Below are 26,941 nucleotides of genomic sequence, written 5' to 3' on the forward strand. Positions count from 1 at the left end.
TTTTCTTAGTGGGTTTGGTCACCTGTCTCTTTTAATTTTATCGAGGAATCTTTGGCTTTTTGTTTTCTCGAGGAAAATGTGATTGTGGTCCTTCCCCACTTGTCCTTGTTTCGGTAAAATGTTTCCGATCAGATCTCGGTTTGAAACCTTTACCTAACTCCGGTTCTTTCTGATTCTGGCATTCATGATAGATGTTTTCTGACCATCTTCCTATATGTGCCATATTACAGAATTTTCGGCGAGTCTCTTCACTGGCCGGCATCTTGCTGTTCCATAGAAGATTTCTTTTCTTCTCGAATAAATCTTCTGCAAAACTTGTTGTCTTTCCTGTCATAGTGTTTAACATGAATGATCCATTTAAAGAATTCTGATAAAACTTAAATGGAAACTTGACTTTGTCCATCTCTGTGAGACATACCCATATACCCCAAGCTCTTCTGGTAGAAATATCATCTTCAGTGATTGAAGCGACCAGGGGTGTTTCTTCTGTTGGAGGGTCCTTGATAAATTTCTAAATATTTGTATCTGGCCTCCTTAACTTGATGAAATGAAAGGCATCATGTGAACCTTTCCCTGCAGGTTCTGGTGCTGCACTAAAAAAGTATAGCTCCAAAACATCTCGTCTGGACAAATAATCGTTATTCACCCAAGTTTCATGAACAGCTTCTTGAATCCATTTGGGTAGTCCTGAAATTTCTGGAAAACTGGGTGATGTGGTATAAACTGAGGCAAGAGCCCCGAATTCATACCAGGCTTTGACCTCCTTGGGATATGAATTAGGTTTCATCCATACCCTAGAATATTTTCCTGAAACATCAACCCGATTGGTAGCTGGGTTAATGCTAATTCTTGTTTTTAATTTCTCCCAATTCTGTTGGTAAACCTGAAATGGAAAAATTGCAGCTTCATTAGTATCAACCTTAATTTTGCCTTTGTCAGTTCGAAGTCTAAGGTTGATCTCTCCCTCTTCAATCCCCGAGGTGAAGGGTTGACTTGAGGACTCGAGATAAGGATCTGGAGTCTCAATTTTTGTTTCGGCCGACTCATCTGGAGATGATCTCAACTTAACACTTGTGCTAGGGGTATTTGAATCTCCTGCTCCAGGTATAGAGTCTTGTACTCGAAAACTCTCCATTTGGGAAATCAATGGTTTCTCAATACCTTGGAGGATAGGCCTTTGCATTACAGACCATAGCTGAGTATATGCATGTAAACATCATGTGATTCGATCAGAGACAATTCTCTTATCAGCTTGTTGTAGCTTTCCCGCAACTTCTGCGTTTACGGCTAACTTGTTAATCTCGGTTTGAAGCATTTCAAGGTGTTCCCTCAAATGCCTCTGCATCTTGATAATAGCATCAATGTCAATGATGTCCATCTCTTGTTAAAAAATTTGCAAGAATGTTTTCATGAGATTTAATTATCACAATATCAAAATTGTAATTTTGACATAATGCTTGCCATCTTAATAATCGGGCCTTCTCAGGTTTAGACTCAATTCTATTCCTTAAGAAAGCTTTCACCTGTGTGTTATCAACTTTCAAAATGAATTTCTTTGCAAGTAAAAATAATGGCCATTTCTCAGAAGCCCTTTTTACTGCATAAAATTCCTTCTCGTTGATATGCCATCTAATGGCTTCTGCATCTGAGAATAAACCACTACAATACCTGCATGGTTGCTCTCCATCTGGTGTGAGCTTAGTAAGAACTGCTGCCCACCAATGATCACTGGCGTCGGTATACAATACCAGATCATCCTCATCTTGAGGAATAGCCATCTTTGGAAGATTCTTACAAATATCCTTTAATTGGCATAGTCCCTTTGTGTGTTCATCTGTCCATATAAATCTAGCATCTTTTTTCAATAATGGACTAAACACTTTCCTTTGTTTTGCTAGGTTCTTTATAAACATCCAAGCAAAATTAACAACTCCTAAGAAACTTTGAAGTTGCTTCTTGTCTTTGAGACTTTCTAGAAAATTCTGCACTTTTTCCACAATGTGTTCTTGCAGAATAATTCCTGACTCATCGATTTCAAAGGAATTCAATCTTTCTTGTAGCAATGACTGCTTTCTTTTCAGATAAAATCAGTCCTTCTTTTTTACAAACATTAGAGAAAATCTCCAAATGTTTAACATGTTCATTCATATCTTTAGATGCTATTAAAACATCGTCAATATAAACAAACATAAATTTAAAATAATCTTTAAAAAGATTATCCATCTTTCTTTGAAATATCTGGGGTGAATTAGTCAATCTCATTGGTAATACTTCCCAAATATAATGTCCCTGAGGTGTGGAGAAAGCTGTGAATTTCTTGCTTTCTTCCTACATCCGAATCTGATAAAATCCGGATTTACAATCGAACTTAGAGAATATCTTAGCATTGCGTATGTAACTTATTAGATGTTCTCTACTAGGTATAAAATACCCATCAAACTCCAGAATCTTATTAATTTCTTGATAATTAATAACTAATCTGGGTTTTCCTCGTTTTATCTCACCATGATTTCTTACAAGAAAACCTGGACTGCTATATGGTGACATTCCTGCTTTAATTAAACCAAGGACCAAATGTTCCTTGATTATAATCTGCATATCCCTTTGATCAATGATCTTCATTGGGATAGGCTTGCAATGGAAAAATTCATACTCTTTGCCTTCCTTAATTTTAAGGCAAGCTTTGAGTTGATTTCTGTCCCACCATGCCAAAAGATCTTCATTGTAATTTTCTTTGATCCTTTTCTTGACATCTTCTAAGGATACCTTAGATTCAAACTCTATTTCATTCTGATGCAGAGTTGTCTTTAGGTATTCCATATCTTCTGTTGGAGCGTTTTATCTGCTCTCAACTGGAGCATTGTTTCTCCAAACCTTCTAGAATCTTTCATTTTTGGGTTCAGAAGTTGTCCTGAATCACCACGCTTGCTGCGAAACTGGATTGACAATTTTCTGTAAAATGCCTCTCTTAGTCTCTGGACTATAATTTTGTGGTTACAAGGAGTTGTAAACACTAATCTTCTAGTATCATTTTCTTGATTATATGACTTGAACATCTGTAGAAAATTGTTTCCTAACAAAATGTCAGCTCCTGTATCATGAAAATAAATTGGTGGTGTCTTCACCTTGTACCAAGGTGTTATTCCAGCACCACCAATCATTATTTCAGTCATCTTAATTCCTTTACATAGGATTAATATTCTTCTGGAAAAATCTCGTCCAGCAATCTTAGGTTGTTCTTCTTCCAAATTATTTGGAAAAACTCCTCGTTTTGTTGTACATATTCCAACACCTGAATCAACATAAGCAGCAAAATATTATGCCTTATATTGTTCATATAACATTCCTACTGAAATGTATATGGAGAATAGACTTGTGGTCATTGGATTTTCCACATCTTATCTTTTGCCATAAACTTCATTCCATACTCTAGACGTTTCCAAGATTTATGTTCCTCAAGAAACTCTAGTCCAAGAACCAATTGATCTGGTTCTTTTCCCGGAATCCATGTGATATGAACTTCCAATTCTCCAACTTGGATCATTCCTTGGTAAGTTCCTATCATAGGTTGCTCTAAATAGTAGATGGTATTACAAGGAAATTGATTCCTTTGTTTTGTAATATCAAATACTATTTCGATTTCCTTCCACCTTTCTGGGCATCTAAGTTTTCCTATTGTTGAAAAACTTTTTAGCTCCTGTTGGGTTTCATGAACATGGGTTTTTCCCCATCTATAGCTTGTAATCATATCTCCTTAAAAAAATAGTCTTCTTGATTCCAATCTAAGACTTTGATTCCTTTGTAGAATCGGTTTGTCTTATATTTGGATATCTGTTTCCTGTATTACCAGAATCTCAACTCGTTCTGGATATATTGCCTGAGAAACTTTTTCAAATATTTCTGGTATCTCAATAAACTCATTTCTAATAAACAATTCTGAATGATGTGTATTAGATAGAGCATATGAGATCTGATAAGTAATAGAATATGGTCTATTACCTTCCTTCATCAGTCTTTTCTCCTTGAAATTTTGATGCAATGTCAAGGCTCGACTGAAATCTCGATCTGCCAGGTTATAGGCTATCCTTGGATAGATAACTCCTACAATCTTGCCTGCACAGAGATTTCCTGAAATAGTTCCCAGCAATGAATTTTGAAGGTTCCCCATTCTTTTATCGCATATAGCAATATCAATGGGTGAATCTATACCTTCTTTGAAAGTAGCTTTTATCATAATCTGGATTGCTCCAATATGAATCCAAGACATAGTCTTTGCTACTTCTTTCTTGAGTTTTTGTAATTCCTCCTTAATTTCTTCAGAATGAATTAATTGCATCTCCATTCTATTTCCAGTAAGTTCCATTGGGATTGCCATTTCTCTTCTGGAAACTTTATAGATTAGATGATGCTTTCTGTTTCTTAGGCCAAGATTTCCTAAGAACTTTTCTACCTGTCCTACAGAGAATCCTTGATATCTTTGTAGACTAGGATTTTTTTTCATGATACTTTGGACCATGTTATGAGATATTATTGTCTGGCTAAAGAACCCAGACAAATCTTCATGTGTTTCGTGTCGAAACACCTCGTTTTCAGTCAGATTCCGATTCAGTTCCATCGGATTCTTCCTGACTTAGGACTTCTTCTTCTTCATATATACTTTCATCTGAGGCAATGTTCTCAAATCGGTATACATGAATAAGATCTTGGTAATAAACTGCTTCTTCAATATCCGGAGTTGGATCGAATCGTTTAATGCCTCTTTTTTCATTCTCTGGACAGTTGGTCGAGATATGACCTCTTGCTCCACATGTCCAGCAATTACAATCCTTAAAACTTTCATTAGCTAAAACTTTCATTAGCTCGTGTATGAGCTTTTCGGAAAGTTTTCTTTGTAGGTGTTCTTCCTGTGCTTTGAGATGTACTCGATGCTTGGGAGGATGTCATACTTCTTGATGGTCCGCTTCTTTGTCCAGATTTATAAGATCTGGTTTTCTGTCTAGACCAAACGGTTCTTGGTTTCCAAGAACTTCTTCCACTTCTAACATAAGGATGAGTCCCGAAACTTCTCCTTTTATGCTTTTGTGGTTTAATTCCAATGATTGTTGGAAGATCATTTTCCTTACAATACAAAGGAGTACGTTTATTAATACCCCTTAAACGTTTGTAATTCTTTTGTAATGCTGTCAAACGACACCATTCCGTCAATTTTCCTTTAAAAAAAGAAGCTCTTCGTGCCAATGTATCTGGATTTCCAAGTACATATTCCCTTATGAGCATTTCTCTCCAGGGACTTGGCATTTTTGCGAAGAAAAGCTGCATAGCTATATCTTCTTCGACTCCTGAATTCTATCTATATTTAGTGAATAACATAATATATTCATCTACTAAACAGATGTCATGTAATTCAAGACTATACAGAGCTCGAGTATATTTCTTCCTCTTCTCTGTATCTTGACTATTAAAATAGTATACCCCTATAAATTGTGCTTTAAATAGGGTCCGACTATCTCGCTTAAAGATTATCCGGCTAGGACTGACTCTTTGGTTTCCACCGAAGTCATGTCCCAAGCAATTTTCACTGATCCCATAAGACTCATTTCCAAGAGTTTAATGAATCCTTTTCTGTTGAGATCAAGTGTTCCTGCTGCGATTCTCATAGCAAATGTCCAATCGTCTATGAGTTATTCTCTGTTTTTGAAATCTAATACATCAAGGTTAAGCATAACCCCGTAAGGATGTAAAGGATCTAAAACAGTTTTCTCATAGGGTGTTTGGTGCAAGGGAATTTGATTTCTCCTTGTCCTTGTTCCCGCAGGGTGTGATCCTCCACCAGTATGGAAATCAGTTTGAGATTCTCTCAGGTTTATATTTTGAGATCCCACACTTTCCCTTGGTGGTTCCTGAGAAGGTGACCAAGTTATAGCAGGTGTTTCACCTCCTGCTGTGTTCATCTTTAGATCTACAACTTTGAGATTTGCGAAAGATTCCGCAAGTTCTTGTAGATCCTCCAGACCAATCCTTTCTAGAGTTGTCTTCATATTAATTTCTTTTCTGAGACAGACTTAATTAGATTGATCATCTTTTCTTCTTCAGTTAATGGTTTCGACACCACTCTGTCTTGCCCTTGTTGATGTAACAAAGGTTCAGTACCAAATGATGGTGGTAACCAATCTCCTGAAGTTCTTTTACTAGAATTGGGTTGTTGTTCTAGTTTTTGAATTCTTGTTTTAATATCTTTTAATATTCCAAGAATTTCTTCCTGGTTTTCAATGATTTTTTCAACTCGTTGAGGTACAAAATATAGCATATTGTCATAGTTTTGTACTGTTTTCTGAATTTCTCTAAGATCTAAAGAGAGTTTAGAAGAATCTGGTATAATTTCCATAAACTTGTTAGATTGAATCATAAGTTTACCTGAGGGTTCTGAGGATTCCTTTCCTGCTCTGGATATCTAACAATAGTTACATGTTTTTGTCTATATTCCAAAATATTGGAATAATCCTAGTAACTTATTTTTCTCGAACATAAGTTCGGATTCATAATTTTTCGAAATTCTCCTCCTCAAACATTTCGTTTCTTTATAATAATAAATTTTGTGTTTGAAATAAATTAACCATAGGCTCTGATACCATTTCGACGAAGCGCGAGGATCAATTAAATCAAAATAGATAATAAGGGCATTTTCTATATTTTTAAAGAAAATTTCTCTCTCCAGGTACTAAAACCAAAACTCTTTTTCAAAATGTACTGATACACAATTAACCCTTATTTAAACAAATGAGGCTGACATCTATGTCCAATATCTACCAATGGATTGATTGAATTAAGAGTGTCTATTATTGTTAAATTTGATTTTTTAAAAAACTAATTTTTATAAGAAGAATATGATGAATAAATGTATTTTACTTAAAAATGGTAGGTATCATAAATATTAAATCGTTATGGAACTATTTTCAAATAATTTTTGAATAAATATTTTTATATTATTAAATAATAATTAATGTAGTATCAATTGAACATCATAGACATTGAAAATTATTTTTTATAAAGTTTCATTTTTGTTTTGACTCCGAAATAGAAGAGTTAATCTATTAAACAAAACAATGAAAGACATTCTTCTTCTTTTTTTCAAACAAATTAATATATTCAACATAAAAAATTAATATTTTTTTTAATAAGTGACTTTCATAAAAATCATGTGTTAAAAATATTTAAAATATTTATTATAATATTTTTATACTATTAAAAAAATAAATAATTTAAAATATGCAATAGATCTAAAACTATATGATTTTTATTATTATTTTTGCTCAACTACTGGAATAAATTTGTTAAATTTTTTTTTTTGACAAAGGGATTTTAGAAAAATTACCCCTAAATACTAACTAGATAAATTACCATTTGACTTATTATAGTTTTATATCCTTTGATTATTTGTCGCGTAACATAAATATTTCCCATAATTATAATTATTTTTAAAAATAAAAATAATATTATAAGCTGTGTGGATTAAGTATTAAATTAATTTCGAACTTAACCGTACCTTGGACTCATCAGCCAGGCCCAACCCACCCAGACCGGCCCAGACCAGATATAAATATTTGTCGCCTAATGGCTGTTGTACGGCAGTAGTGAAGGAGGATTTGAGCTTTAGCCCAATCTGCTTAGTAGGTTGTCCTTGGAGGTGGTTGTTTTGTGATTCGATAGTTTTGGAGGGGCCAATTGCAATTCCTCCTCGTCAAAATTAAAATGACCGAAAATTTATAAAATAACATTAATCAACTATTTTTTTAAAAAAAAAACATTGTCAAGTATATTTGTCAACTATTTTTTTGTTCTTACAAAAAAATAATTGTGAAATACATTTGAAATAGTCGTTTTCTTATATAGAAAAAAAATAGTTAGATACTTGTGTGAGACGGTCTCATGAGTCGTATTTTGTGAGACAGATGTCTTATTTGGGTTATCCATAAAAAATATTACTTTTTATGCAAAGAGTATTATTTTTTATTGTGAATATCGGTAGGATTGACTCGTCTAACAGATAAATATTCGTGAGACAGTAGACCTACTCAAAAAATAATACCCTCAATGAAGGGTTAATGTGCAGAACAAGTCTCGTCCACAAAGCCGAGTGAGAATATTCGAATCAAAATTCTCATAACTATTTTTTTATTCAATTAATAATAAAAAAAATTCAACGTTGAATTAATTATTCAATTATGTCCACACACAAACTTGTAGTTGTAGGAGCCACTACGTAGAATATCGTGCACTCGTTTAATTATTTCGGCTAATCAAGAATTTAAAGTCAAACAAGCAGTTTTAAAAAATAACTAATATCTCTATCTCAATTATACAAGTTTCCTTTCCTTTTTAGGGTATTACAAATATATAGTCCAATTTGTATTTTTACTTTTTAGTAACATCTTTTCTTGTTTTTTNTTTTTGGTCATTGCATCAAGTGGTTCTACAGTTGACCCCATAAATTGGAATAAAAATTTATCAAGTGTTGATGTTTAGATTGTTTCTTCGTGTATCGTAAGTTGAAAAATAATTTAAAGTTATCGAAAGAAAATGTAAAAGTATTTTTTATTTTCCAACCCTTTTCAAAACTACCTTCTAAATAAATTGCATATTATCATTTATATAACGTACGGTTTTGGGGTGCAATAATTATCCTTTCTTGTTAGATCAATTGAAACGTGATGCTTAGACTGTTGTACTATTTAAAATATTTGAGTGTCATCATTATCATTAGCTATAGTTTTTGATAAAACGGAAACCGCTAGGTCCTATCAATTGGTATCAGTGCCGGTTGTTCTTGAAAAAACATTTGGAACTGATTTAGATATTTAAATTTTCAAATTTCATATTTTTCAAACATATATATGACAAGTTTAATTCTCGAACAGCTTACAGCAACTGTGAGAAAAATGACATAAATTTTTTTTACTCGAATATCGAAATGTCGAACCGCTCTTTGAATTGCAAACTAGACTTGTAGATGATCGCAAGGTATAAAATTTGCTGCATGTTCATGTATGAGGAAAAACGGTTTATTCATTCAAGTCAGACCATATGTGCTGCAGCATAAATTAGATTATGGAGAAATTTGGTTAGTCATCCTTATATTTTTATATATTTCAAAATTTCAGAGATATAGGGGGAAAACTCATTATAATTTTAAGAGAGAGATTGATTTTAAATCTCGTGGGAAAAAATTGTACTTAAATTGTTTTGAAAATATTATTTTTTTATTCGTACAAAAAAAGGAGAGAAATGTGTTAGCTGAAATCATTATTTATCCAAGTCTTGTTATCATCAAAGGGGGATATTTTAGGGTTTAGAAAATATAGCAACCTTAATTTTGTTGATAAAAAATTTTTTTATTGTGTTTCTAATATATTTACTCAAGTTTGAAGTTGCTAAATAAAGATGAAAGTTGTAACTCGAATTTAGCCAAACTAAAAATCCGGTAAGTTGCAGTTCTTTGATAATATCTCACAGCTAGATGATGCAAATGACCAGTGGCCGAAATGAATAAATAAAAAACTTAATTTGGGAAAATTCGTATTCCACGTTAGTTGGGCTAAACGGATATTATCTAGACAAACTTATGGCAGCAAGGTTCATCGGTTTGACTCGTCATAAAAAATCCATAGGACATGAGCATTTGCAGTTTTTTGATCAGCCTGATAAGCACAATTATAAAAATGGAATGATTCAATGTGCATTGTGAAAATAAAACGATGATCTACAAATCATCTTTGCAAGTCAAAGCCTGAGTCGGAGTTTAAGAAGTTGATAAAACACGATGAAATAGTTTGTTATGCACACGATGTAATCGGTGAGGCTCAGCCTAGCTGACGAGAGTCTAGCTGATGGATCAACCTAAGTAACAAGCCTCACTGACATCGGACCTCAAAATTAGTCAAGCTCGGGAAAGCGTCCAACAAGACGGAAATTATCTTTTTAATGTCAGAAACAGTATAGAATCTTTCCAAACAACCATATTCTTGTGTCTAATGTATATATCATACTTGGAGCCTATAAATACAGCATCTTAAAGATCAAATACAAGATTTGGAATTTGATTCAAAGCATGAGCATCCTACATGAAGAAATTAGATAGAATGAGAGTAAGTCAAAGTGTGAGAATATATTTGAGAAATATATACTGTAATTGATTAAATGTGAGAGATATACACAGCATAATTGATTAAATTCTCACACACAATCACTCACACATATACATGGGAGTTGAGTTTCAAAGTTTAGTTGAGTGAGTCTTCACACAAAGCTATTAAAGATTGAGTTTGTAGTTTTTGCATAAAAGACGTTAAATATTACGCAAATTGTGAGGTTGTGGCCTAGAATCGAGTGTGCTACAAGTTTCAAGACAATGGATAAGTCCTAAGTTGAGCTAAAATAGATCGATTCTTGAAATATTAAACACCGTTGAATTAAATCGAGTTTTTTTTTCAAACCGAGCGGAAGATACTCAAACCTATTTTAGTGTGATATCTCTTGTCCCACATTTTAAAAATTAAATATTTAAAATGAGTTTATAATATGTTACAATATAATTGACTTCTATAACAACTTGGGTTAATCATTTTCGTAAAGCGAGGACAAATACGAAATAGTTGTTATAGGGGCCCATTGTGCAGTCACGCAGACACGAGCCCAGGATCGGGGCGTGAAAAGTTATAACATGCTAGTCCCCACGATTACAAATATTTGATCGATAATTGATCATGAACATCCATCGAATAGTCTGTTTGTGCCACTTCAATGATAAAGACTTTGAAAATCATGCCCTGCTGCTAATATATGCGAAAATGATAGCCTTTTTTATTTGTAATTTATATATTGTCAACTATTTATTATGAGTTTTTTTATAATATAATATATAAAAATCTATCGTTTCATATTATCTTAATTTATCAAGAAAAATATATAATTGTTAAAATAGCAACTCAATTGCGGTGAGAGAGAATTGATTACATTGTAGTTAAAAAAAATTTATAGATTAGTGTATATATTTACAAACAAGTCGTGGCATACGTGATGTGTTGGTTGAAAAAATAGAGAAAAGAGTAGATTTTTCTAAAAAAAATTAAAAAGAAATTTATCAATTTTTGAGATTGAAACAGTAGACAATAAAATATGATGGAAATAGAAATATGAAATATGGAGTTGAGTGGTTAAAGAATATTTTTAAAAAACTTTAACCAACGAACTAAAAATCAGTTAACCTATGTTGTTTAATTTTAATTAATAGTATAAATATAATACTAAAATTTACATTTCATTTTGTTTTATTTTTTGTTTCTATCACCTATTTGAAGTATTAGAATTTTTTAATTTTTGAATAATAAATATTCAGTTGAATATGTTGGGTGTAATGAATAGAGCAATTGAAACATGATACTTGAACTGTTGTAAGGTTTAAAATATTTGAGTTACACCGTCACCAATAACTATAACTTTTGGTAAAACGACAAGTGTTCGATTCTACAAAACACGAATTTTATCAGGATACGAAAAGTAAAAAAAAAATGATTAAAAAATAGTGTGTTTAAAAAAATGTATAGTTTTTATTGTAGAATAGGGTACCTGCGTCTATTTCCTATGTTTGAGGCTAGCTTGGTTCATTTACGACACAAAAAGTCTAATCAGAACACAACATTTAAAAAAAAAAAAGAAGAAGAGAAATTAGAATATCTTTAATAATTCATAAAGTGTAAAGAACGAAACATGAGTAGTCAAATGCTTGCCGATCAAGTATATGCCAACTTTATGCCCCAACTTAAATAAAAGGAGAATAAACTTTTTCATATTCTTAAAGCTATTCAAATCTTTCATCCACTTCCCACTTTATAATTCATCGCTTTTTTTAAAAAAAAAATGATGTTATTTTTTATTTATATTATCAAATTTGAATCTTATTTAAGTCATTTTTTTGTTTTTTAATTATAGTATTTTTTCCTGGATTAACGCTCTGATTGAGTATGACATGAACCTGACATGTGCAATGTCGCATCAACATTTTCAATGAAAATGACAACAATGTCAAAACTTGAAATGTAGAGGAACATTTAGTGATATAACGATTATATAACTAAATGTTACGTTAGGAAAAGAAATAATTTTACTAATACAACATTGTTTTTCTGGGTTAACGTCCTGATTGAGTATGACATGAACCTGACATGTGCAATGACGCATTAACATTTCCGATGAAAATGACAACAATGTCAAAACTTGAAATGTAAAGGAACATTTAGTGATATAACAAATATATCACTAAATGTTACGTTAGGAAGAGAAATAATTTTACCAATACAATATTTTTACCAGAATAAATTTGAATAATCTCACAAGAATTACATGGCTGTGTTCTTACGATCAACAATTCATTTACGCTGATGGATCACTAATACAAAAACCAATCCATCACAGCAGCAAAGCTCTTTCGACCTTTAAATTAGATTTGTCACAACATGAGTATATACGTTTTCTTTTTACGCCTATCTGAAAACATAGCACTCACATATATGTTATGAAGACAATATATTATAATTAATAAACCAAGAAATATAAATATTCTAATCAAATAATCATTAAGTACCACTCAATATTTGTATTTTTGAGTCTTCATATTTTGAAACATTTGTACAATAACTTCGTTATCAATTGTTTAGAAATATTTATTTCTTTGGATAGACAACATGACTGTCATTCATCCAATCTCACTCATTTGATTGAAACATCATCTCTACTGTAAATTAATATAAAATATATTATTATTATTAGCAATTTTATTATTTATTTATGTTTTGATCGTAGAGTAATGTATGACATATTTTTTTTAAAAAGAAAAATGGCAACTTTATTTCCTTTTAAATGTCGTAGTGCAAATTGCACATACTTAGGTTCTAATGGGTCGGATTGTTAGGCCATTAGTCCGGAGAGGTGCGTATCTATCTGCTGGTGCTGACTCATGTATTTCAGATATCAGTCTAACCGTTTCTCTACCATTGGCTCTGTTCCCAGCAGAGACATTATTACCATTTAAGATCTAAAGTCACTCTTTTACGACCCACCTAGCCAACCAGATCAAGTGGCGTAATGTCAGCAGCTTAACGCTTGAAAACTTCTCAGGAGGTCACTCATCTCAGTACTACTCTAACTCATGTACGATTAACCCAATATCCCACCCAAGAAATATAGAAATGTGCTTCTTGGGATATTTGAACTCATAACTTAGCTCTGACATCAATTGTTATGATCAAACTCTTAGCACTGAAACGAATTCAACATTTTTTTTTAATCATAAACTCAAAAATATTAAATAAAATAACTTAACATACCATAAATCATAATAATTTAACCTTTGAAATCTCGAGTACACAAAAATCTCTAAATCATCAACTGACCAAAAATCATGCATTGACCTTTTAAAAAGATCAACTAACAATAAAATAACGCATAAAACTCCCTAATAAAATCGTTAACATAAATATTTAAATCTTTTATCTAACAAGCTAATGCGGAAAATAAAAGTCTCTCGGGAGTGTACTGCCGCACTCGATCCACTCAAGCGTTAGTGCCTCCTCAAATCATCAAATCCTGCATCATTCAAACCTAGTGAGTCTAATGTCTCATCACGTTCTAAACATGAGTAGCAAATAATACATATACAATCACATGCATTGAAAATCATACTTTTATTTAAAATAACTTTGAGCATAAATAAACAATTTAAAATAATTTTAAGCATAAATAAATCATATATCATAAAATCGTAAAATCTTAAAGCTTTCAATCATTTATCATTTTAGGTGAAGTTTGATCCTTGAAAGTGACTAGCTTTTATCCTGTGGTCAACTGATCATTCTTCAGCTCTACATGGCCCATGGGGGCGGGCACTAGGCTCCGCCATAGAAATACAATCGTCGGGCTCTTTCTGGGGCCTTTTCTCGTAAACGGGCTCTTTCTGGGTCCTTTTTCCTAACGACATCTCCACAAAATTGTAAGTTCACCGTTCCTTCTTAAAACGGATCTCCCACATATCATATATCATTTGTCACAGTCAATTCACATCTCTCAAAATATTGTTTCCTTTTCTTTTAAAGCATAAAATATCATAGCTTTCAAAAAATAACATTTTAACAGTAAAAATTGCACAGATTTATCATAAATCATAAAATATCATATTTTCATCAAAATCAATACCTTAAATCATTTAACATGCATTATGATCTTTCGGGACGCTGTCAAGCTTTTACGTAATTATCAAGTGTAAAATGACCGTTTTGCCCCTAAACGTAAATTATTATATTTTCATCAAAATCATCATTTTAAATCATTTAACATGCATTATGATTTTTCGGGATACTGTCAAGCTTTTACGTGATTCTCAAGTGTAAAATGATTGTTTTGCCAATTTTATTGTTATGTAGTTAAATGACATTTATTATTTTGCATTTTGTTGAGAAAGTTTGTAGCCTAGATATTATCAAATTTTTGGGTCCGCTACTGCTAGTGTGAGCCAAGGGAAGCTCTACTCATAGTTGTCCATAAATTGATAGATTTATGATGATATATTTCAAGTCAATTAATTTCAAATTTCTTGACTTACTTATATGGACAAAATTTAAGTAAATTTCAAATACACTCATAATGCATGTCATTTTAAGAGATCCGTCTCACGAAATACGACCCGTGAGACCGTCTCACATAAGTTTTTGCCTTAATTACATTATAAAGTTTTTGAACGTCATATATATATACTTTTTATTGTGAATATCAGTAGGATTCATCCGTCTCAGAGATAAAGATCGTGAGACCGTTTCACAAGAGACCTACTCTGTAATTAAATACTAAAACTAAAATATTCTAAACAATCACTTAAATAATACTCGTTTAGTTGTTTTTTGGCAAAAGTGTCGATCAAATTTGAATAATCAATATGTTCAAGCTCTTTCTTATCAATTGATATTATAGTCAATTCATTCAATTTTTCTTGAGACATCGTAAATCGAAGATAAATTTTGATCAATTTCAACATATATAAACTCATTTCTGCAAATACAACTGTAACTGGTATAGTCAACAAAATTCTTTAGCAGCATAAGTATTTGAATAGCAAACGTCCATTTTCTTTAAATAGTTCGACATATGAATTGTTTTTGTTTTTATTTTGCTTCTGCTGCTAGAGAGGACTTCAAAATTGTTAAGTTCATTAATAAATCATATCCATCAATATCGGTACTATCATTATACCTCAAACATTTTTCAAGATTTTCACACGATCTCAATCAACAAACTATCATCACCAATATTTTTTAATCTCTATAAAATAAACAAAAACTCAAAAGTTGCTTAGTATGTTTCAGATTGTTCAAATCGAGTTTGTAGTAAAGAAATATCTCGATCGATAACAAAGAGAAAATAATTAGCTCTAAAAGATTCTTCCGTTGTTTGTGTTATCTCATCATCACAACTACCATCGAATTGTTTCTTTATTCGGATAATACATTTTTCCCGAGATATAGCTTGAACTCTCATTTCACTTGCGATTTGTTTAGCTTCATCCATACTCTTATCAAATCTACTTTCTCAGTTATCAACTTGACCAAAATATCTTTGAAACTCATAAAAGAATGTGCTAACAAGCGTTGCTCAATTGAATTCTTGTTTTTCGAAATAAGTTGTAAACAATTTTTTAACATTATCTATTAATATATTAAAGTTGATACACATATTCGTTGCGGTATGATTTTATCATATTGCTCCTATCAAATTTTATAATTATCATATTATCTCTATTTCATTTAAATTACAAATTATCTTTATTCTACAATCTAATTCCAAAAATTGATCAAATAAAAACAAATTAGTGACATAATCACGATTGAACAAGCACACAAAACGTGCTCTAGAACGCTAGTTTTTCTGAATGATTTCACAGCTTTGAAACGAGTTGATGTATTTATCTTCATCGCTTGCACATCAGCAAACATATATTCACAATGTTATTTATGATCTACGATGAATTTCATCCTCAAATATGAGTTAACTTAAGATCTTATCTTTTAGATTATGTGATTAATGGATTTAGCGTACCAAAGCACACAAATTATTTATTTATTTATCTATTAAAACCATCCATATGCATTTATGAGTAAGTTAGTACACACGTGAATGTTTATTTATTTTATTTTAAGGCATTTATATCTTACCAGCATATCATTGCGTAACGCATAAATATTTGTTATTTAAAATCAATTTTAAAATTCTTATCATATAGCTAATAATAATCATCATCCAGACAATAAAAATGCTTCTTTGAATAGAAGTTTTGATAATCACAAAAACTAATTTCAGACGGTTTCATTGGTTAATTTTGTGAAACAGATCTTCAACCAAATTTAATTCATGAAAAAATATTGTTTTTCACTTTAATTATGGATCGGACGGACCCGTTTTACGAAAATAGAAATATGATACCGTCTCATAAGAAACATGTGATTTTGTAGTATGACAAATATTAATAAACTCGTATCACCTCAACTGTTAGTAAAATTATAAGATTTTATTTGAATAGATGAATTTAATTCATAATATTAAATATATTTATTTGGTTGAGTAAATCTATTCAATCACAAAAACTCTTGTGAGACGGTATCACAGATCAATTTCGTGGGTCAAACATCTTATTTGGGTTCACGAAAAAATATTACTTTTTATGCTAAACGTATTATTTTTTATTGTGAATATCGGTAGGGTTGACCCGTCTCACAGATAAAGATTCGTGAGACCGTCTCACAAGAAACATACTCCTATTTTATAGTGTCTCGATTAAAATATTAAAATTTGTGAGATGATCCATATGATATGATAATAAATTTGAAATTGAAACAAAAAATATACTTATACATAAAAGATTTCGAATGGATATGAAATATAGATTTGAAATTAAATCTACTTAAATCATTTTATTTTTTAAATCATCGTAATGTAATTCAAATCTATTTTCCAATATAGAATATTTTCAAAATCTAATAAACAAAAAACATCCGAATAAGTCCTTTATCGTTTGCACTAATATTTATACAAGGTCACATGAAATTGTCTCAATAATGTCGTGACATATGGCGGTATATTCGGCGCCTCTAGAATTTATCCCCAAGCTACACTCCAGCTCCAACCAAAAGGACGTGAATCACACGCACCAATCTCGTCCTCGCCTCCTCCATCATCAACATCATGAGCGTCCAATAAACGTACACAGAACGAGCGTGGTATATTCTCCCAACAACAGCCCATTGGATAATGGGGCACAACTCACCACCCTTTTTCTCTCAACCAACCGCCGGTCCATTAAAAATTGCCGAAAGTGCCCCCTCATCTCGCGTTATTTACTGAAACAACCCCTCCCCGTCTTCTCCTATATAAACGATGCTTCACTTGTTGTAATGTTTGCCAAAATAGATAGCCAAACGGCTCTCCATAAATAATAATTTCCCCAATTTTTTTTTATTTTAATATTCAATGAGTTGATATTTGGAATCGAAGGTACAACCGATGGAAGCGTCAACCAGAAATAGATCCTCACGAGGTACCACACTTGTGGGCCACTTCCAGCGTTCCCTCTCCCCGTCGGGCCGCTTCTTCCCCTCCTCCATCTCCGCCTCCTCTTCCAGCACCTTCCCAGCCCCATCCGATCCGATTATCCCCCGCCCGACCAGCCCCACCCGGGTCACCCTCGGAAGATCCGTTTCCCCGTCTCCGTCCGTCCGATTTTCCGCCTCCTTGAAGCACCCACTCCCCGCCGCTCACCACCACCACCACCACCAGAGACCTAGCTCTCGGTCGTTGAATCCGGGTCCGAAGAAGACGTGTATGTGTTCCCCTACTACGCACCCGGGTTCCTTTAGGTGCAGCCTCCACAAAGGCAGCCTATCCCCTGGGTACAGCACGAATCAGACGACGTCGTCCTATCGCTCGAGCCACCACCACCTGAATATGCGGAGATCTGCTATGACCAACTCTTTGGTTAGGATTGGAACTGTGGAAGGTGATCTGATGAGGCGGGCCCTCTCGGCTCTGATCCGTCCGTCTTCCCATAGCCTGCGCCGCCGCGCCGATTTCCGGGCGCAGAAGAGCCGGCTCTGTGTGATGTCCAAAGCCGAGGACTTGTAGCCAATTTTTCCCCATGTGTGTGTGTGTGTGTGTGTTATACGAAGTTTGAACCGGTGGGTCTGAACTTGGACGAGGACAGTTTTGTCATTTCATATATATCCTGTTATTTTGTTCACCGTCTTTCTTTAATTTATTTCTTCTATATTTGAAATCAAATATAGTCCAAGAAAACATAGAGTGATGATGATTTTGGCAATTATTCCAAGTGGTTGTATTTGTAAATATGATAAATTTTGGACCAGATTTTGCAAAATCTCGTCGGGTATTCAACACATTACGATAATTCAACGGTCTGGGTGGATTTACCAGAATCCACTGAAAATGTTGAACCGGTCAATAATAAATATATATCTAATATTTAATCATTATTATTATTAGTTAATGTGATTTATTTTTATTTTTATTATTATTATTATTATTATTATTATTAATCAGGAGTCTATGTTTTGTTTACGTGCAGGCAGGTATGATGGGAGCAGAGAATTGAAGATAATGAAGTAGAAATGTAAGTACATTAATTTCCTCCGTTCTTCGGCATACTCAACCAGGAAATATTGGTGTGCCCACCGGATCCTGATCCAGCTACCACAACCCTCATCGGACGAGGAGCCATCGTTTGTTGATTCGTTTACCGACCAAACCTAAACTAATTTTTTTTGGCCCAGACCTAATTTAACAAATAGAATAGAGATTAAAAAAGGTCAATGAATTAAAAAAAAAAACTTTGGAAAAAGACGAATCTTCTATTAAAACTAAAAAAAATATGTTATTTATTAAAAAAAAAAGAGAATATTTTTTGTTGGGATGTAATAATTTTATGGCTAAATGTGATTAATTAACTGGGATATAGCGAATATGGTGGAAAAAATATTCAATTCTCGTCTGCTTCTGGAAGCTGCTAATGTTTATAATAGTTCAACAGATTGGTCCCATGTAAACAAATTTAATAAATCATTTTATGTATAAATTAAAAATAATTAAAATATTAAATGTCAACTGTTTATGGCATTATATCTACGGACTAAATTAGTGTTTATTTAACTGAAGAATGGATGATGCAATGGAAAGTTTTGAACTGATCAAGGACGGACTAATTCAAAAATCTCCCCACTTTTAATATCCAGATTAAAGCATAAATTTTCTTTCGGGTAAGTTCCCACTTGATTTCATTTTATTTTTGGGACCAAGCTCTAGTCAAATTTCAACTTAATCGGCCCATTTTTGAGAGAGTCCGACCATTTTCATTTAGATTTTTGATTATTTCTACAAACAACATGACCGCAATTACAACACGAGTTGACAATACCAGCAATTGCCAGCTGGCGAGCTTGTGGGACAAAGTCAAGAGATTTGCTTCAAATTTATCGATCCAAATTCGATCTAATGCAATTTTAAGTTAATAAGTTTTCTATAAAAAAAAATTTTGATGAATTCTTGCGTTGATTATGACCACAGATCAGGTGAAGTGAATAATCATAATAATATTCTTATAATACGAAAATGACAAAATGCACAACGGCCAAACAAGATATACAAAATGGCCCAAATACCAGTTTCTTGTTTTGCTCTTTTTAAAGCCTAACTACAAGATACATATTGGCTATGCCTGATTAAGGCTTCTTCCCTTCATGGTTTTCAGAGTCTTTTTCTTTCTCTTCCACCTTAACACAGCCAGTTTCTCAAATCTCCGCTTGCGGTATCTCTGACGATTCTTTAACCAAGCTGTGTAATCTTTTCCTTGTTTGCATTCAATGAAATCAACCAGATCCTCAAAACCAGATGTTCTTTCACCCATCATGCAACTCAAGAAGATCTCTCCGTTACTCGTCTCTTCTGTCTCTTCTTCCAATCCCACAACAGCCTCCATATGCGATCCAGTTGCTAAACCACTTTGTGAGCTCACGTTTGCCACTTCTTTACACCTGTTATCGTTCATACCGAACAAGAATTGACATGCCATTTTAAATTAGAAAATAGAACCCAATTAAAATCAGCAGACACAAAGCCACCATATATGCATGGAAAATATGGTCGTGGTTTGCATGTGTCCCTTCTACTTGAAAACTCAGGTTAGGAAGGTGTTTGCAATCGAGTTTCAATTTCTACAACATGATTGAAGACGGAAGCTCCATTATCTTAAATTTGACTGCATTAAAGGAGCTCGCTTAAAATTTGGTCTGAGAGAAGTTGAGGTGGTTGCAATAGGATTTCATGATGGCCAGCAAATAATGAGTCATGCAAATGCTTCGCATTATGTTGTAGGAGAAAAATGGCATTCTGGAGGAACATATTTCTAAAACAAATGCACAAATCAATGTCATTTACCGTGAATATAATGACCTTATCTTCTGAAACTTTGATGCAACTACGATGCTGGGGTTTTGATCCACCATGGTCTGCATCATCATTAAAAAATTGAACATTTGAAACTATACAGAGGTTACATAGAAAGGCCCAAAGGAAGAACAAAACAGCAGCTACCTCCTGGATTCTGACGACAGGAAATCCAGATGACAGCGATCCTGTTTTGGAATCAACCATTTTGTTTAATGCATCTAACCCACCCTCTTCAAAGATGAATAGATTCAATAGTCCCAGAATTGTCAACAAACTACCCTTCACTAAGCAATCAAGTCCACAGAAAAAGCTTAGCGACATCAGTCCTGCGAAATGCAGAAACATCATTTTGGAATCCTTGCTTCCCTCAGAATGACATGATAACACATTTGATAAATACTGTTGCAACGGTAGATCAGTTGGAAAATCTCTGAAACAGGTCACTGCCCCCAAAATGAAATCATATTCCTTACTCGAGGAGAAATCTTTCGAAGTGTTCAGGCAGCACAAGTCATTGTTATTTCTGAGACACCAAATGACTCCTAGCAGTGATGTGCCCATTAACTTCAATAAGGAAGCTAGAAGATATCTGTCCTGCATAGTCATAGCCTCCATTGAATACCTTGTAATTTCATCAAAGCTTCCAGAAACTTGGTGAATCAAGCAGGTTGAGATGGCTAGAATGTCATCGTGGCAAGATATGCCATAAACATTTTGGAACTCCTTTACTACTCTTATAGAAGAACAGACCAGCTCAGATTTAATTTTAGAGAAACGATCATGCAACCTCTGATTCGAAGCATGATTTAATTTGGCAAGTAGACCATCAAACCTTTTTTTTGTGTCGAGTGAAATGAGAAAATCAAAGGGTAGATGAGCAGTTTCATCTGATGTACCAGATATAGCGCATTCGCTGGCACTTGTAGAGTAGCCATCTTTTTGCAAGTAAGACATATGTGACTTGTACAAACTGACTGACTTTTCAAAAATTGCCAAGAAACAGTTGACTAGTTTACGATCTGGTTTCAAACTTTCAATCTTCATCACAGCCTGAGTAGCTCTAGAAACCATAAAAATCAGATGTGCTTGCATATATTTTGGCCCAGATTTCATAATAGGACAAAAAAGCAATGATACGGCTGTACTCACACTTAAAGCTGGAGCTACAAATGAATATCTATTTTCCTCAGCATGTGCTGAAAATAATCGACTGAGAAAATCGTCAAATGCTTGTTTGTCAGAAAATGAGAGGATAAAATGATTGCATATGGCTTCCATCACAATCCCAAAATCCCCCTGAGAAGGATGAGGATTTAACAGTGTTTCATTCTTCGAAGCAACAGAACAAATCATCTTGAAATATCGTCTCAAGTGTCCATTCACAAAACATTCATCTACAAACACCTGTGCACAAAATTTCAGTTACATTTAAACTTGACTACAATTTGGTTAAAGATCCAGTAAAATCTGGGTCAAACGATAGACAAACTTTTGTCCACGCAAACAATATAAAGAGGCATTTATTTCTTCCAAACTACATAAGAAAGATCATGAAGCAAATTTTCAAGTGGCACTACCATATGTGTTAATAGAAGGGATTGAAAGAAATGTGCCACTTCCTACTCTTAGTTGAATTCCAACTATTTATCACTTTAATAAGATACAGTTGTTATTTTAAAAAAAATGTATTTGATGAGAAGGGGGAGTGTGCAGGTTATGCAGGTCAAGTTAGTGGACAAATGCATTCCACCTCCTTATGTGTGCGCAAGTAAAAAACCAAACCAAAAAATATTGCATAAACCTTAGAATTATATCAAATTCTAGAATTTTGTCCTGTTGGAGCATGTCATGTATATCTTATGAAGAATGTTTTACTCAATCATTGTCCAGAAATACATGTCTGTTAACATCCAGTCTTCTACACAGTTAATCATTTCTAATTAAACGCCACCAAATTGTAAACCCAGGAACCTCATAGAAAATAAAAAGTACATATTCTCTCCATCAAGTGATTGATCATGAATGTACATTCAAAGGCAGTAAATTACCTCAAGCATAGCACTCATGAAAAAATGAAGATGATTACAAGGCTCCAAAATTTGTAAAGAAGCAGTGAAGTCCTCAGCAAAGGAGGTGGAGCAACCTTTGCTGCCAGGATCGCACCGACGAAAAACTGATTTATTATATATGAAGACATGTTTGCCTTTATTCTCAACCCAAATCGGAGAACACAACTTCTTAATTACTCTTAAAAGAATCTGCCCTTTTTCTAGCATAAGATTTTGTTGCGCCGCAAGTAAAGTTAAGAGCAGCATGCAACATCGCAACAGCAAATTCACTACTTCGACATCATCAAGCAAATGAAGGTCGGACTCGGTTTCGTTCTCACTCCGACTCTCATTTTCGGAAATGTCTAACAAAGTAGAGGAAATTTTCTCAAATCTTTCCGCTAATTCAGCAAAGAGTGAATTAGAGAGCACACAAACATCTTCAAATGTCACTTTGATCCCAATATAGCTCGTTTCAAGGCCAAAGTAACCAGAACCAACTGTATTCTTGGGACTCCATTTCACGTTTGAAGAAATACCGATAAGCAGGCAATATAACTTCTTCAAGATTGGGGGCTTAATTCCCTGTAACAAAGAGTCCAATGTTACCGACAAATCACAAGTAGCAAACCTTTTGGCTATGGTTCATAGTTTCGGGACTTACTGCACTAACGAATTTTGATCAGGCTAACCTACAAATTGCCTCAAAACATTTCCCATGCAAGTAAATTCACAAAATATCAATCGGAATAGAAGGGGTTAAAAAGGAGGTGTCTTTATCTGCAAATCTTATTCCCTACTCACAAAGGATTACACTTTTCGCATTCCAATGCCAGTTTTCAAAGAAGATTTGCACGACAGCCCTCCTAAATCTTACCAAACAAATTTTTTAAAAAAAAAAACAGAAAAGAAGTACACTCTTCGAAAAACCAATGGGCATTTCAAGGACAAGCATAGAACTCCAATCTATGGCAAATCCGCTGAAAAAGTAAATAAAACCCGAACCTCAAGTGACTGGAAAACAGAAATTATGGCCCGAAAATCATCTAAAAAGCACCCATTCGAGTTTTGGCTGGGAACTGCTTCCTTGTGGCAGCTCCTCTTCTGCGAAACCATCGTCAATGAACTTTTGGCGCGTAAAAGTCGGGCGTACACTTTTTGATTTTTGGACTGAAATGGAGGAATCAAATTTGCCGTAATTGCAGAATACCCCCGATGCTAGAATTACAAAATGCCCCTTTGAGATTTTTTAAACTCTGCCGACATTCAAACGTAAAGTTTTATTGATTTTTTTGGATCGATGATTTTATTTTAGTAGAGATTTTATAATAAAAATAATAATTTCTGTTATAATACATTAAAAATCAAATATATAAAATACAAAATAATTATTTTATTGTAAACCAAAAATTATCTAATCATAAAATTAATATAAATAAAGTTATAATGTTAAAACTCACTCGTTCTGTCTCAAATACATAGGCTTCTTTTGTTTTTCACACAGACTAAGAGATTCATTCAAAAACAAAGTTTACAAACAAACTTCATATTTTGTCTTTATTTAAATAATTAAAAAAATAATTACACGTTTTTCAAAATTTAATTAATAGGATATATTAATAAAAAAATGCTACTAAATGTAGAAATTGTACTATATATCAAAGAAGTTAAAAACTTGTGAGACGATCTCACGGATCATATTTTGTGAGACAGATATTTTATTTGGGTCATCCATGAAAAAATATTACTTTTTATGCTAAGAGTATTAATTTTTATTATGAATATCGGTAGGGTTGACCCGTCTCACAGATAAAGATTCGTGAAACCGTCTCACAAGAGACCTACTCATGAAAGAATACTGAAAAAGAAAAGAATCATATATAATTGGGTGATCTCCTTCCTCTAGTTCTTCCGGCCGACAAATCTTGCACTTTCTTCTTTATCTTTGACCATCTTCGTTGTTTTCCCTTCTAAACAATGGTGGCCATTCTCAGGCGTGCTTGCCTTCCTCTGACAACATTGCCGATCCATAATATGTTCCAGATTTCCAGGTTCAATCTTCCTCACGTATGGTTGCAAATCTCCAAGAAATTGGCAGATTTTCCCATCTACTTGCATTTAAGGGGTTTGATTTTTGTCTGAGGTGCATCTAAAATTTGTATATTTCATATTTGCATGGTTTACTCTGAGACTCGGGTTGATTCAATGGATTGGGTGAACTGAGTTTCTTTGGTGGAATCTTCCTTAACCATGCTTAGTTGTTGTGTTTCTCTTCATGCTTCCTTGCCTTGCACTCTTCATGTGTCTCTTTGTATTTGCTCGAAGTATCCATTTTTATCAAATTGCAAACAAATTATACAACAATTGTTTTAATTTGTGTCCAATTTAACCTATTTATGCTGAGAATTTAGTTGATGGTGTCAAGTGTTTAGTAGATGAAAAAACATGATAAGAAGTAGTTTTTCTAAACTTACTCATTGGAAATACATATAAGTTTGGTTCAAAATGACGGTGATTTTCCTCAAAATATATGCTTATTTTCTCATGTTATGTACCAAGTTGCAAATAAATTATACTGAAATTGTTTTAATTTGTGCCGAAATTAATGTATTTATGTCAAAAATTTAATTAGTTACTAGTATATTGTGTTTAGTATATCAAAAACATGATAAGAAATAGTTTTTGTAAACCTTAATCATTGAAAAGACGTATATGTTTGGGTCAAGATGACGACGATTTCTATCGGAATTTATGCCATATACATTTAAGTTCGGATCAAGACGATGGTGATTTCCATCAAAATATATACTCAAATTTTTCTGTTATTTGTCACATTTTCCATGAAATATTATGAAATTGATTTCCTCAAATTCAGCAGCATGCTCATTGCCTCAAATTCGGCAGTTTGCTCATTGACTTTTCGTCACTTAACTTCGGCTGTCAGTCGATCGATTTTGCTTTGTGTGCCGTTGAAATGGAGATAGAACAAAGAGAATGGAAATGTACATTTACATTATAATTCGAGTATAATCTAATTTAATTCTAGTTTATTTCGTGTAAATTATAACACAAAAAGATGAAATTTAAGCATTTTTTTTAGAAGAACCACCGTTGTCTTTATTCACACTAATATGTATAATTTAATTCATAAGACTTTAGAAAACAACTTCTTACTATGATTTCTGTCCACCAAACACAAGACAATATCAATATTGTTATTGACACATAATATGTAAATTCGAGTACAATATGATGCAATTCCAGATTATTGCGTTTAAATTATGATACATTGCATGGAAATTCGAGCAAATATTTTGAGAAGAACAATGTCGTCTTGATTTAAACTCATATGTATATTTAACTCATAAGAGTTGAGAAAACAATTTCCTATCATTATTTTTATCTAACAAACAAACAACATTATCAAAATAATTATTTGCACAAAATATGATTACTCGGAAATAATCTAACGCACTTCAAGTATATTTCGTTTAAAATATGATGCATGGTGAGTTTGAGTGAAGATGACGGTGATTCCTCTCAAAATATATGCTCGAATTTCTCCATTATGTGTCATAATTTACACGAAATACATTAGAATTAATTTAAGTTATCCCCAAATTATCATATTTTGTGGCAATAATAATGTTGATAGTGTCTGTGTTTGGTAGATAAATATCACGATAAGATGTTTTTCTAACTTTTGAGTTCGGATTAAAAAAAAAAAAAGATGGTGGTTCCCATCAAAATATATGCTTAGATTTCCTCATTATGTGGCATAATTTACACAAAATACACAAGCATTGCATTAGGTTATTCCTGAATTGTCATATTTTGTGCTAATAATAATGTTGACGTGTCTTGTATTTAGTAATGATAAAAAATTATAGGAATTTGACTCAGGACGACATTGGTTCCTCTCGAAATATATGCTAACGTTTCCCTTTTATGTGCCACATTTTACACGAAATATACTATAATTGTGTTAGATTATCCCTGAATTATCATAAATTGTGTCATGATAATGTTGATAGTTTTTGGTGTTTAGTATATAAATATCATGATAAAAAGTTGATTTTCTAACTTTTATGTATTAAATATACATATGAGTTTGGATTTTAAAAAAAGTGGTCGTTCTCCTCAAAATATATGCTCAAATTTCCCCGTTATGTGTCATAATTACACGAAATACACTGAAATTATATTAGATTATCTCCGAATAATCATATTTTGTGCCAATAATAATGTTGATAGCGTCTTGTGTTTGATATATAAAAAGAATGATAAGAAGTTGTTTACCTAAATCCTACTCCTTAAATATGCATATGAGTTTGGATCAA

At 33.0% G+C, this 26,941-nt stretch overlaps 1 protein-coding gene across 2 annotated transcripts; it reads right to left on the reverse strand.

The window, feature by feature from the left end:
- Positions 1-19,686: 19,686 nt before the first annotated feature.
- Positions 19,687-23,786, reverse strand: LOC140976510 (uncharacterized). Of its 2 annotated transcripts, none has more exons than XM_073440724.1 (5): positions 23,607-23,786; positions 22,602-23,186; positions 20,698-21,957; positions 20,542-20,612; positions 19,687-20,138 (listed from the first exon to the last, which is right to left on the reverse strand). In XM_073440724.1, exons 1-5 carry the CDS (start codon positions 23,715-23,717, stop codon positions 19,817-19,819), a joined length of 2,349 nt encoding a protein of 782 aa, XP_073296825.1. In that variant the 5' UTR covers positions 23,718-23,786; the 3' UTR covers positions 19,687-19,816. The 2 variants fall into 2 exon arrangements, with proteins under 2 accessions (XP_073296825.1, XP_073296824.1); XM_073440723.1 differs by having other exon boundaries at positions 19,687-20,153.
- Positions 23,787-26,941: the final 3,155 nt, after the last annotated feature.

This window comes from Primulina huaijiensis, chromosome 5, assembly GCF_012295235.1.
Source record: "Primulina huaijiensis isolate GDHJ02 chromosome 5, ASM1229523v2, whole genome shotgun sequence".
In the NCBI taxonomy this organism is placed as follows: Eukaryota; Viridiplantae; Streptophyta; class Magnoliopsida; order Lamiales; family Gesneriaceae; genus Primulina; species Primulina huaijiensis.

Coding starts and splice junctions, on each gene's coding strand:
- LOC140976510 (XM_073440723.1), bottom strand. CDS start 23,717: ATGGTTTCGCAGAAGAGGAGCTGCCACAAGGAAGCAGTTCCCAGCCAA. Junction 23,187..23,606: donor CTGTTTTCCAGTCACTTGAG/GTTCGGGTTTTA, acceptor TCTTTGTTACAG/GGAATTAAGCCCCCAATCTT. Junction 21,958..22,601: donor TCATGAGTGCTATGCTTGAG/GTAATTTACTGC, acceptor TTTTGTGCACAG/GTGTTTGTAGATGAATGTTT.